At 54.2% G+C, this 13,855-nt stretch overlaps 1 protein-coding gene across 34 annotated transcripts in view; it reads right to left on the bottom strand.

Moving 5' to 3' along the window:
* The window catches only part of NRXN2 (neurexin 2), a 104,935-nt gene that overhangs the window by 54,941 nt on the left and 36,139 nt on the right, over nucleotides 1-13,855 (bottom strand). For 17 of the 34 annotated variants that reach the window (XR_012497627.2, XM_074336612.2, XM_074336605.2 and 14 more), the window contains 3 exons: nucleotides 8,833-8,877; nucleotides 1,159-1,320; nucleotides 5-443 (listed from right to left, as the gene is read on the bottom strand). Coding sequence is in view for 33 of the 34 variants with exons in the window: in XM_074336612.2 (XP_074192713.1) it covers nucleotides 5-443; nucleotides 1,159-1,320; nucleotides 8,833-8,877 (646 nt within the window). In the remaining variant the exon portion in view is untranslated. The remainder of the gene's footprint in view (nucleotides 1-4; nucleotides 444-1,158; nucleotides 1,321-8,832; nucleotides 8,878-13,855) is intronic. The other 17 variants (XM_088789674.1, XM_074336598.2, XM_074336611.2 and 14 more) reach the window with 2 other exon arrangements.

A 13,855-nucleotide genomic window follows, 5' to 3' on the forward strand; every position in this document is an offset into this window, starting at 1 on the left:
TGACCTTTGCGCCCGTCCCTCTGGAAGTCCACGTGGCACCACTCGCCGTCATTGACCTTGCGGCTGGATGCCCGCAGCTTGATGCCCCCAGAGCCCATGTCCAGCAAGAGGTAGAGGTAGCCGTCCAACAGCTCCATGGCGAAGTAGTCGGCCCGCTGGGCAGAGCTGGGGCTGCCGGCCCCGGGCCCGGCCCGCCGGCCCTGGCTGAAGAGCAGCAGCCCGTTGGGCTCAGTGGTGCGGAAGTCCAGGGAGATGGACCCGGTGCGCTTGGCGCTCCAGCGGGGCAGGGCCACAAAGGCCTCGGGGCTCTCAAAGGTCACAGGGTCCAGGGCAGCCACATCTTCACAGCGGAATGACAGGTCCCCCTGCAGCTTCATCTTGGGGTCCCCTTCCTTTGCCAGGCGGGACAACTCCAATTTGAAGTCATTATTCTTATAGACCACCTGCAGGGAAGGGCAGGAAGAAGCAGCAGAAGCAGCTTAGCGCCTGGCCTTCCCTGCCCAGCGGCCGCCAGCACCATGGGACCCTGCCACCCAGCCCTGGGAAGGGCCTGCTCAGCACTACCGACCCCTGGCTTGGCCTCTGTTCTAGAACTTCACGCACCAAGGCTGTGAACGAGCACCCCCGTGCCCCCCTTTTTTCTCTGTGCTGTCCCCCTGTCCAGCACTGGCATGGTGTCCCATGATGATAATGACAAGACAACCACCACCAACAAACATGCCGTTGACACTTCCCAACTGACAAAGTATTTTCGTTTACACTCTCATCCGCTTGTCATAACCATGTTAAGAAGTAGATACTGACCACTCATTTTATAGATGAGGAAACTAAGACTTAGACAGATCAGGGGACTGGGCCAGGGTCACAGAGCTAGTGAGTGGAAGAGCCGAGACTGAAACACAGGTGTTCAGTCGTCATGGCCGGCAGCTGCCAGCCACAGGGTCCTCTGAGAGGATGGGGGACTTTGGAGGCTCAAGAAGTGAGAGAAGGGCAGCCTCTTGATGGAGTCCATGGCCTTGAGTTTTAAATAGGAACGGTCCGCCACCATGAACTTGGGAGGCACAGAGGCCCCAGGCGCCTGGCCAGGTCAGACTAAATCCCCCTGCACACGGGCAAAGGGCTCCTGGGCGGAGCCCAGCCCCCGCCAGCCCCACTCACGTCCTTGAGGCAGCCCATGAAGTTGTTGCTGACGGGCGAGCCCGGCAGGTCGGCCGTGTTGGGGCTGCCCCCGATGTAGAAGAAGTCGTCCGAGCCCAGCATGGTGTAGTCCTCCTGCGTGTAGCCTGTGGTGGTCAGGATCCCGTCCACCGAGATGGTCACCTGCCCAGCCCAGGGAGGGGGGGAGACAAGGAGACAACCGGCATCAACTCCCTGGGAAGAGCCTCGGGCTGGGCAAGGGAGGGGCCAGGGGGCAATGGGAGAGGGGGCTCCCCCATTTTTATGTCTGCTTGTCTCGGAGGAGGAACAGTGGGGACAGAAAGGGAAGGGGACAAAGGAGGCAGCACAAGATTTGATGGTTTCAGGATAGGCTAAGGCCTGCCCCGCGGCCCCCAGCGCAGCAGGCAGGGTACTTAGAAGCGCTCACCAAGAATCAGTTCCCGGAAGTGGCTCAGGGCCCCAGAATGGGGGGTGCCGATGGCACCGCCGCTCCCCTCCTCTTGAAGGTGCTCGCTGGACCCACATGTGATTTCAGAGCATCTGACCACCAGTTCTCCTTGGATCGTGGTGGCTGCGACTCACCTGCAGCTCTCCCCTCAGGGCGCTGAGTCCTGTCAGTCTTAGCCCAGTAGGGAGACAGCAGAGAGCCAGGGCATGAGCAACAAGAACTCAGATATTCCTGGGGAGTCTTGCAACTTCCTGGGGGACGCAGAAGGCCCTTCAGGGCCGATCCCCACCATACGCCCCTTTCCTGAGTCTGTCTCTTTACTCCCAGGTCCCTCTATTCAGGTCGCTCTCTTGTGTCCCAAGAGGGCAGCACTTTACCTATTCATCAGCCTGTTTTTCTCTGTCTTCCCTACTGATGCCACCGTCATACTCTAGGGAGTCAGGGCCTGGTTAGGGGACAGAGGGGGACAGGACTAACCTCAGGATACCTTGACTCGGGGTTGAAAAGCCAGGTAAGGAAGCAAGATGAGTAAGGGTGGGAGACTACCCAGTGTTCCAAGGAGGTGAGAGGGGCTCAGTAGCGGCCTGGGGAAGGCAGAAGTAACCTTGTGGGAAGTGACAAGGGCAGGAAACTCTCGGACTACCCCCTCCCCAGGCAAATGCCCACCTGGCCCTTGAAAAGTCCATAGGTGTAGCCCACAAGGGATCGGGACCCCCAGCAAGGTTGTGAGAGAAGACTCACGGGCTAGGGGACCGTGAGCCCCCACTCTGGGAAGGCTGTCTGGGAAAGCAGGCAGGTTCCTGCAGGGGCCTCCAGGAAGCTGGCTCACAGGGAGCCCAACACGGTGCTTCCTCAGGTCACAGCTCACTCCCACTTCCCACTCCCCGAACGTGCTTCAGCACCCCCTTTTCAGGCAAAGTCTGGAGACAGGACTTCCAGTCACAACCCGTGATGCCCCGACCCATAGCAGCCCATTTGCATCTGCCACCAGCCATCTTCAAGCAACTGGTCCCCAGGGTTCCATGGCCATGGGGCAGCTGTGGGTGCTATGAACTCCTAAGGGACATGAGCAAAACAGGAACGGGGGAGCCTCCACCACAGGATCCTTGAGTCCCCCTTGTGCTGGGCTGGCACTGCCATCTCCCAGGGATGGGGGGCGGGCACTGAGCAAGGGCAGACGAGCCCCTCCTGGGAACCATCAAACCTTGTGCTGGGGCGACTAGGTTCAAGGACAGATGGTGATGGGGGTGTCTTCATGGGAAGGGGCAGTTTGAAAGCTTCTGAATCTTGTTCTGAGGGGACGGCTAGTCATGATTGTTTATTTCTTCTTCCCTCCACCCTACCCGAGGCTGGGAAGTGGGGATCTGGGTGGAAAAGGGAAGGGTCAAAGTATTAGTCACAAAAACATGCAGACAAGATTAGACCGGGCAGAAGGGGGTTGGAGAAAGGGAAGAAGGGGGCTGGGCTGAAGGGGTGTGGACAAGACAGGGAGGGGTGGCGGGGAGAAGGGGGTCTCCCTGTGACAAATTCCACTCCATCCCCCACCACCTCCACTCCTATGCTACACTGAGATCAGGAATTGGGCCATTAATTAGTTCCTAAGCCTATATCTGGTCACTCCAGATACAGTCAGCTCCTGGAAGGGTAGGCACCTGGCCTGACGTGCCCCTGTGACCCCACTAATGCCAGCCCGGTCCAGGGACACATAGTCATTAAAGGGGAGCATTAAGTCACCTCCAGGCTCAAGGCCACACTTGGCTCTCGCTGCCTGTGTCCCATCTACAAACCCTACGCCTCGGTCCTTCGAGACTGCCCTAACCAGGCACCCCTGCTTCTGTGCAGCCCCAAAGCTCCCCAGGAAGAGGCTCTTCTGGCCCCCATCCGTACATCGGCCTTCCAGCCCACCGGAGCCATTCGGCTGTCCCTCTTCCCAGCCCCAGAGGCCAGGGCACCAGCTACTGGTATCTTCCTCGACCTATGGGCTCTCTTCGACCCAGTCCTTTCAGCCAACTCCCCTGCCTTTGCCCTCTCAGAGTTAGAAGGACCTGACCTGGGGGAGGGGGAGGGTGCCCTCCTCAACTACCCTCCAGACTGGGTACAAAAATGACCTTGCCCCCATGGCTTTATGCAAATCACTGCCACATGGAACACCCTAAAAAGGGCTGCCTTATTTACCCTATCTGTCCCCCAAATGCACAAGTACTCTTTTAGAGCAGCCGTAGTCCAGGGGGTGGGGGAGAGGGTAGCAGGAGGCAGGGAACATCAGGAGGTGCACAGAGGAAGGGGGGTCAGCCTGGGGGGGAAGAAGTAGAGAAAGTGGGGGGATGGGCACTGGGTGGAAAGGAAGCCAGGGGCAGGGGAGTGGAGGAAGGTCTCTGGGGAAGGCAAGGAAGGAGATGACAGATTAGTAAACCCGACTGTTCCCTCAGACAAATCAAAGTCCAGACACAAAAATGGCGGGTTCGTTAGTAAAAGCAGGAAACGGGAGAATAATTCCCCTGTCCCCCTCCACCCTGGGGATTCATGATGCCCCGGCCCCCCAGCCCCCCCCCGCGCAGCTTCTGGAAGGGGGAGGGCCGGCAGGAGAGGAGGGTAGGGTGCCATGCAACACAGAACAGCCACTGCAGCGAGGACACAAGCAGGTTAGAGGGCTGGGGGGGGTGGGGGCAGCAGCCCCAGCAGAAAAGGCAAGAGAAAGCAGCCACAGGTGAGAAGGCATGCGGACCAGGCCGGGGGAGATAGGGAAGAGTAGAGATGGAGGCAAAAGAGCTGTGTGGGTGCAAGAAGGAGAAGCTTCCTTCCAGTGGAGGAGGGGAGAGGAGCCCCCACTAGGACAGAGACATCTATGGGTTGCAAAAGAAAAGGAGGGGACATTAGACTCAGACTTTCCTCACCAGAGGAAATGGCCCAGGCGCTCATCCCCACCACCCATTCGCCACTGATCACGGACCCCAGCCACACATGCTCACACACCACATCCCATTGAAGGCAGTGGGAGAAATCTTGACAGGCTCATTTCCAACCAGCATCCTTTTCCTCTTCAGGACCACGGCTAGGGCCCCGAGATACTGCAGAGACTGCACGGAACACACACCAGTCCACTCCACACAGACAGGTGGGCCTGAGTGGGGACCCAATAGCCAGGAGGAAGGAGCCACGGCTCTACCCCGGAAGAACCAGGCCCAGCCAGGGAGAAGGGCAGGGAGTGCGTAAGATGCAGAAGCCCAGCACCTAGCACCCAGCCTCGGCTCCACTCCCCAGGAGCGGGGAGGGTGGCCAGCGGTGCTGCAAGGGGCAGCATACCACCTGCGAGGGCTCTCAACCTTCCCAGTGGCCCACCTCTCTCCTGCTCTGCTTGGCTCCCCTTAGGCAGGCAGGTAGGACATGTGACCAGGGCCTGGCCACAAATATCCCCACAGGGGTACTCCTTGCCCACCATGCCCCAGGAAGAAAGGCTGAGGAAGAGGAGATCGTCCAGAGCCTTTGCCGGTTCCCTGCGACGATCACAGAGTCACCAGCCTCCTTGGGAGGGGGGCTTGTTTGGGGGAGAATAAGATTGAGGGCAGGTGTTTTTAACTTGCGGGTGGGCTGGATGGGCTTTGAAGCCCCTTGACACTGTGTGCAAAACTGCAGCCATGGGTGTTTTGCTTTCCAATGAGATGCCACTGCTGTGTCATCAAACTCTCAAAGGGATCCGCCAGCCAAAGGTGGTTAAGGACAACTTGGTCAGGAAGAAGGTCCAGGCCCCCTCTTCGGACTGAGTGGGGTGGGAGGAGAGGAGGAAGACGGGCGAAGGACGGCCGAGGGAGCGGGCAGCCATGCTACGCGTTTACGTTTCGCCATCTATTTGGGGTGGGGGAGAAACTAACGAGAGAAACTGGTTGGAAAGACACACGGGGAAGATGACCTAGGCAGCAATTATAGCCCACGGGGAATCCTGACATCTAGATTTGATAAAGTTTGGGGATGGGAACTTCAGGTCAGAAATCCTAAGGTCTTTATCCTTTACCATTTTCTTTTTTAAAACATAATTAATTAATTAAAATTTTAGCCTTTACCATTTTCTTTTCTTCTTTTAATAATTAATTAACTTAACTTTTCGCTTTTACCATTTTCCAGCACAATCTCATTCTCCCTCTCTGACCCTCACCTGTACTTGGCGTTTAACCACTTCCGCCCTTCTCACTGCCCCCAGGCTTATTATGAGGATCAAAGGAGACAAACAAAGTGAAACCATGGAAGTGGCTCTGTGACCCCAGGCTTTCTCTGGGCAACAGGTTCCCCATCTGTTAACTGAGAATAACTTCTGCCTGTTGTTTGCAATCTAGGCGTTAGAGTTTAAATGAAATCCAAAAGACGGGAGCTATTTAGGGGAACCAAAGCCCCCAGTGTATGTATGTACAAAGAACTATTATTATTTTTACAAGCAACTTCCACCGGCTTGACTACACCGAACTCGAACCTGTCAACCGGGTTGGCCTTTGTGGTCTGTGTCCACCCTCTCCCCCGGGGAGAAATGCTCCAACAACAAGAAAAGAGTCCGTATACATGAGTTAGTACAAATAAATACAAAACCAGCCGGAACCCGGCTGAGGAATGCCCGGAATTAGAACAGGTTGAGTTCAGTCTCTTTCTGTGCCCCGTTCTTTGACTCTAGTCGTGGCCTAAGAGCGCTGACCCCTGGGACAGGTTCCTAAGGGTTTTGAGGCCACTCAGGCCACCCCAAGGCAACCAGCTCTGACAATAAGCACTGATGCTCACGCCAGAGAGCACGGACTTCCGAGATGCAGAATTTAACAGCACTTTTCCTTGCCAGGGCTGAAACCAGACGGGCTGGTTTGTTCTTAACTAGCTTCCCCAGGTCACTCCATCTCTCCTCCTCCTCCCCAGGCCCAATTCCTGAGGCATTCTGGGGTTTCGTGCAGTTATTTTAGGACTGATTCCTAAGAAGGGACAGTAATAGGGTCTCTAGTGGGGCCAGAGATGCTGTATTCTCCAGGGTTTGCTCTGGGAAGGGAATCGCATCTTTACAAAACATCCCTGCCCTGGAAACACTGAGCTAATCAGTTAACATTTTATAAAGCTTAATAAAATTATAATTCCCTTTACAGAGTACAGATGCTTTCACTTCCATTACCCTTTTGACCTTCACACTGGCCCCACGCAATAGGCATTGCAGGTGTATTATCAGCCTGTTTGGTAACAGCTTTCACCCAAGGTTAACATGGTCAACTTTTAACTACGTTGAGACTGGAAGGAAGGTCTGTGTGGTCCTAATTCTCAGATGGTATTCCCTGAGTGCTTGGAGTGTACTACATGGACTTAGCTTGTTCCCTTCTGTCCCCAGAGTGAAGCTCTGGAAAGAGTTCCCAATGCCCAGCTCCTCACGGGTACTCAATGGCCTGGCCTGAGACACGGGCAGCAGCTGACTCCTAGAAGCCACAGCTGGAGAAGCGAGTCTGTGGAGGCTGGTGCTGGGACCCCCAAAGGCCCCATTTGAACAAGGGGATGACTGGGAGTGGCCAGGTGAGGCCTTGGATGGGGCTGGGCTAGGATGGCTATGCCCACGGGCACTAGCTCGGGGCAGAGGGCAGGGTTAGCATGGGTCTGTGGGTGCAGGAACACAGAGCTGCAAAAGCTTCAGGACAAGCCACACAGGGCCTCAGAGGTAACGCCTCCTGGGGAGTTGGGGGAGCCACTCCGATTGGAAGCCTAGCTGTCGTGCTTCCCTCCTCGTCACCAGCCAGGCAGCCACGCAGACCTGGGAGGCTGGGAAGGCCAGACAGCTGCCCCAAGCAGCTCGGGCCTCATGGGAGCAGACAGGGTCCCCAGCCTGGTGCTCAATCACGCTGCATTATTAATAGGCGATGACTAACCGCCTGCTGCGGCAGAGCCAGGACCGCGCAGGCATGAGGGAATCCCAGGGGATGGCGCACGCAGGGCCTGCACGCACACACTCCCGGGTGAGGCGAGGCAGGCGCAAGGGGCCAGCCTCAGCCCCTTGCCTGCTCCTGCCCCAACCACCGCCTCCACACAGAGCCCTCACCAGACTCGACAACACAGCCCCTAGCTCACACTAGCGTTTATACACGCACACTCACCAGCAGTCTCACAAACACTGTGCAGTCTCCCACTAACACCCCCTAAATGTCACACCAACATTTACACACAGTCGCACCCACACACCAACACACACCAGCTGCGTTTACACAGACTCCCACACCGACACTCACGGGACTGAGCCCAACCCAAACAGAGGAGCTTGGCCCCAACTACCCCAACTTCGGTCCCTGCCAGGCCTCCTCCTCTCACCCCCTCAATGGGGAAGGAAACCAACCCGGGTCAGAGGCCATGCTGGACAGGCAGGGGGCAGGAGGGGAGGGGAAATGGAGGGGAAGGAAGACAGTGTGAAACACAGTGTTAGTCAGAGCAGCAGAGCTGTGGGGGAAACTGGACGCTGTCCCTGGTGGGGAAAAAGACCATTCGTGCCATGCAAAATGTGGGGGGAGACGGAACCAGGAACCCTCAAGGTTGAGAAGTGAGGGAGGGGAATGTCACCTCTTCCCTGGCAGCCAGCATGAAACAGCCCCAAAACTGGTATGAACTGGTGATTTGGAGGGGCTCTGTGTATCCCCCAAGGCCATTTCCAACCACCTCTGGGGAACGTGCCTGAGCTGGCAGCCACTGGAGGTCTCACCCCCAGCCCCCTCCCCCAACCCGAGGGGCCTGTCCGGAAGCCGACAGTGAGCAGAGCGTAGCATGTCATGGGATGGTGTTTTCCATGGATTTTCAGGAGACCAAGAAAGAAACTAAATCAAAAAGAAAAAACGAGGGAGAAGGGGGGAAAGGAATAAAATAAAGCAACAGAAATAAGCAGCCTGGCATCGGGGCTGGTCTAACCAGAGCCAATGAACATGGGCCCTGCCCCCAGGTCCCTCTGGCCAGAAATCCGAATTCAGGAGTCAGGGGTTAGGGCAGGGACAGGCCAAATTCCTCCATTTCCATTTGTCGTTTGGATTTGAGTTTGGACCAAAAAAGAAAGAAAAGGGAAAGAGGAAAACTAAAAGAGAGAGAAGCAAAATCTAAAGATTGTCCAGGACGCAAAAAACAACTGGAAGAGCAAAACAACCAAAACCAAACAGGGAAAGGAAACAAAAGAGGGAGAATCGAACAGTTAAAAAAACCCACGGCAAACCAAACGGTAAGACAATTAGAGTGATATCTACCAGATAATGCAGTTTGTTTACCATAGCGTGTCCAATCCCTGCGTGCTTCACCGGAGATATGGGGGAGGGGTGGAGGGGTCAAAAAAAAAAAAAAAAACAACAACAAAGACAACAAAAGAACAGAACGAAAGAAAAGAAAAATAAAATGACCAACTGTGAAACTCAAGGAAGGAGGAAAAATATATACCCATATGTATTTGGCTGTCTGTTCAGACCCTCCCACTTCAGGTTCAACTAAAGTATTTTGTTTAAAGAAAATTAAATTATGATGGGAGGGAGAAATAAGACACACACAAAAATTAAATCCCTTCTTCTCCCAATCCCTCCCCGACCCCTCCACTGGATTCCTCTTCCCCCATCCCCTCCCGGAGGAAGAGCCAGCTGCAGAGAAGGGGAAACAGTTAAAGACCTTGGTTAGTAGAGAAGAAAACAACAAAAGAACTGGACCAAGAAAGCAAAGACTTAAAGATGGCCGACATTCCGCAGATGAGACAGAAAGGTTAGTTCGGTCTTTCACTCATACCTTGCCCCACCTGTCCCTGCCCATTGTTTGGTCCCCTGGGTTATAAGCGTGTTAGTAACACAAACAGAGTTGGCAACGGGGTTTTCCAACAGAGGGTGAGAGAGGGAAGGTAGGGGGTTAAGAAGCAGACCCAATTATGCAGTATTAGTAAGTCCTATTGGCTGAAATGTTAGGGAGTTGAGGGGAAGGAAGGGAGGGGAGCAAGGGGTGTAAGAAAGGGATGGGCTATTGGCTCGGGTGATGGAGAGGTGGGTTTGTTGGCTAACTGGTCAATCAGATGGCTTGCCAGAGAACTGGCTAAAGAGCAAGTTGGTGCTGGCCAACTGGTTGACCAATGACCATGCTGAGTTAATGGGTTAACTGGCTGGTGATGGGCCAGCTGGCTGTCAGGCTGGGAGAAGTCACCAACACCCCTAGAGAATCCCAGGAGTGGCTAGAATGAGAGGCAATTTCATTTGGAGGTAAAGGGAGGGGGTTCCCAAGGAGCGTAGAAGGGATATACATGGGTGTCTGCTTTTCCTGAGGATGGAGGATAGGCAAAAAGATCCAGGGAGTCATGAGGGGAGGGGCAGCTCCTCTTTTTCTTTCTCCCCCCCCCCCGCCCCATTTCTCTTCCTTGAGAAAGGCAGAAAGAGCGAGTTGCCACCAGAACGAGGAAAAGGAAACATTGCCCTCCATGGGCTGGCAGAGGGCTCATTGTATATCACATCTAATCACCCAAAACCCTCCTCCCTCTCCTTCCTCTCTCCCACCCATAGCTGACTCCTCCTGCCTGCCTAGATTCACTTTTCAGAGCCCACATTTCCCAGAAAGTTCCCCAGGTTCTTCAATCGCCCCACGTCCATTCTCTTATGCTCCTCTGGGCAACCACACCTCCAAGAATTGAGTACCCACTACCACCACCCCTGCCAGTCTCTGGAAATGGCAAGGCTTTCCTGGCTGCACAGCCTCTTTCCAGGCACAGCTATAGACCCCGGAGCCTCCACTCCCCACAGCCAGCACCAGAAATTCACCCCCCAACATACCATAGCATAAAAAGGAACACAGAGGCTCACCTACCTCTAAACTCCTCCCTACGCTATAAGTCAGCTTCTTCTACCCCAGTCTCTAGAATTCCCAGCCCCATATGGCTCTGTTCATTTTCTCTTCTCATGGCCAAAGACACAGCAACAACCACCTTCAAAACTACCCTGGTGTTTGGGGAGGAGATATCAAAGGGACTGAGGCAGCTTCACTTAAAAGTATCAGAGACGGACGGACACAACTGCTTGATGTCCATTAAATACTAAACTGCACACCCGAGAGAGTGATTGTGAGAAGGAAAGGTATTCTAAGGACAGATCCATTAGTTAGACAGTTATTATAACCAGTGGGCACAGGGCTAATTCAGTAACACAATTAATAAGGGCCTCGTATAATTAAAAATAGCAGAAGCCAATATTTAGCAGCTAGAAGTGCTGAATAACCAATATTAATTATTAGTGATGCAAAAGCACTTTGCATAGCAGGAGGCCGAGAGTCTAACTACGGGGCCAATGGCTGGAGCAAGGGGATAACGGGTGATTGGAGGGCTAGTACTACCGGACAGTAGGTCTGTCGCGAAATGAAGAGGCCAACTAGTCAGGACGAGGAACACTTAGCTCCCAGGCAGCTACATAAAAAAGGTAACAGCTGCCTGATGTCACTGTGCTAGTCGAACAAGGCAGAAAAAACAAAAAGACGTTGGAGGGAAATCCAGCTACTACTCTTTTTTAATTAGAACTGGTTGTGGGAACTAAAGTACGAAAAAAATCAGTTTTAGTGTTCATGGATGACTTCTTGTTTAACAAGTAGAAGAGCAAACTCAGAAACAAGATTGAGAGGGAAGAGAGATGTGAATTTAAAGCCTGGGCCTTCCCCGAAGGCGTCCAGAGATCCAGGCTTCCTCTGAAAATCAGCAAGGTTGGAGTGGGTGAGACAGGGCCCCTCCAGACCCAGGGAGTGTGGGTCCAGAACCCAGTCCACGGGGATTGCGCCCGAGGGGGCAACTGTGGCCAAATACTAGAGTGGAGCTTCCACTGGAACCCATTCCTGGTGGCCAGTGACACGGCAGCCTGTGCCTTCCCAAATGATGGGATGTGGAGGGCTGAGTCTTCAGACTCACGAATGAGCAGTGAAGGCTTTTCCGCACTCACAGAAACAGCCCAGGAACACCAGAATGACATGCCCGATGGGCGAGGACGGCATCGAGTCAAGGAGGGGAGAAGTCAGTCATTATATCAAGTGGTAACTTCCCCTGGCCTTTGAACAACCCCATTTCCACCTTGAACTCTGGGAGTAGCTCCAGCCCCTCAAGAAAGCCAAGAGAGGGTTACACACAAAAATCACAAAAAGAACGAATGCAAGCCATCCCTGTGGAGCTCGAGCAAGAGAAGCTCAAGACAAAAAAAGGAGGCAGCCACTCCACTCAGGGGTAAGAGGAGCCTGTTTTCCAAGACAAGCAGAGCATTCAGATGGTTTCAGGATTTGGGAAGATCCAAGAATGGCAGAACCACAAAACGAACTATAGCCGCCTTTGCACGCTGCACCGACGACAACCCTGGGAGGCAGAGAAATGGAGTGGCTTCGAAGTCAGACAGACCTCCAGTTCTACCTCTTCCTAACCAGATAACCTCGGGCAAGTTCTTTAACCTTCTGAGTCTCTATTTCCTCGTTGGTGAAATTTCCTCGTTGGTGAAGTGAGACTGCCTCCCACTTCACAGGATTGCTACAAAAATTAGTGAGATACCAAAAAGAAATGAGACCCTTGAGCTCGGGCTGGTGGAGGAGAGATGTGACAGTACCATCTGAGACATGTGGTGAAAGAGGGACAACAGGCCTGTGGAAATTCAGAGGAGGGGGTGGGAGAGGCTTTCTCCTGTAAAGAGAATAGGGGTCTTTTCCTGAGGACAAAAGATGGTTCTAGGCTCGTATGTCCAAAACTCACCAATGCGCTTCAAGACAGAGCCCAAATGAACCAGAAAAAAAACACTGGAAAAACAACTAGTTGCTGGTAGTAGGCCCTCAAGGAGTTTACCACCTAGAAGTAGAGAGAAGAAATGAACACAAATATTGACCACAGAGACGGGATGTGACGATAAGGCTAGAACATAGCAAAGAAGAGAGACTGACGGGTGAGGACCAAAGAAGGCTTTATGACGAAGGTGGCACTTGGCTAATAATGGATTGAAAAAATCGCACCGCTGACGATACCGGCAGCGAGCCCTTCAGCGCTCACGTGGGTTATGGGATCAGGTCAGTCCGTGAGCGAAGGCTCGTTCTCGCGTTGCGGGTGAGGAGCTAAGCGCAGAGAGGTTACGTAAGTTGCCTCAAGTCACTCGAACTAGTGGCAGAGCTGGGATCTGAACCCAGTCTGTCCGATTCAAGCCCCAGCTCTAGGATTTCCACGGGGCAGAAAGGTGTCGGTGGGAGAACTGTGGGAATAAGGCAGGAGCCCGGGAAGCTGGCACAGGCCTAGTAGGCAGAGGAGCACAGTTAGGCCCCACGGCAGGACACATGAGCTGCCAGGGAGGAAGAGTGGCCTGGTCCAGAGGGTGGGGGAGGGATTCCCACATGCCTGGTGGACCCCAATTTGGGGGACTCCCTCCTTGGGGCCCAGGGGCTCTCCTGAAAATTTCCACCCTGAGAAGCAGTGTCACGGGAGCTGGGCAGGAGGCGGCCCCCCGTGATACTTTGGTAGCCAGCTCTTCTTCCAAATTTGGTTCTGGCTAATGATGAAATGGGGTTGCACTTGGCTTGCACGGCAGTGGGAAGTTACTGCATATGGGAGAAGAGTGGGCTGAGGATTAACATACGCCTCAGGGAATCCTCAAAGGTAATCATTCCCGCAAAGATTCCCCAAGAGACACCTCCAGTCACAGTGGCCTCAGGCTGAATTCGAAGGGAGAGGAAGGTGACAGCAAGGTGCCATTTCAGTCAGGCCTCCTCCAGTCCGAACTGTTGTTTCAGGGATAATTATCTAGTTCCAGGGAGGGGGACGGGGGCAGCATTCTGCCTCCTTCCAGTCTTTGGAGCTGGCCTCTTGACTCATTCCCGCAGCTGCAGAACCAAGGGGAAGGGAGAACCCCTCTGTGCTCGTTCTGGAGCACGTCCTCCCGACTCCAGCCGTTCTAATCACTTGGGGAAAACGATGTGGGCCCGGCGTGTTCTCAGACCCTGCCTCTACCCTGTAAGGGAGGCAGATGGCGTTTCTTATATTAGCTCTGGTTCTGGCTCCTGGGGAAACAGGACACTGGTTCGAACCACCCACCCCACCCCAACATCACCCCTCAGATCACAAAAGGATCTTTCCGATCCGAGGATGTCATCTGGACACCATATGAACTTGTCCGAACGGCATTTCTCCACCTCGGCTCTACCGTCCTTTGGGGCCAGACCACTTTTGCTATGGGATGGTTGGCAGCTTCCTGGCCTCTACCCACTAGGTGCCAGTGGCACCCTCCCCCGAGCTGTGACAACCCA

The sequence above is a fragment of the Rhinolophus sinicus genome, chromosome 14 (genome assembly GCF_057876585.1).
Source record: "Rhinolophus sinicus isolate RSI-liver-muscle chromosome 14, RSI-T2T, whole genome shotgun sequence".
Classification (NCBI taxonomy): Eukaryota; Metazoa; Chordata; class Mammalia; order Chiroptera; family Rhinolophidae; genus Rhinolophus; species Rhinolophus sinicus.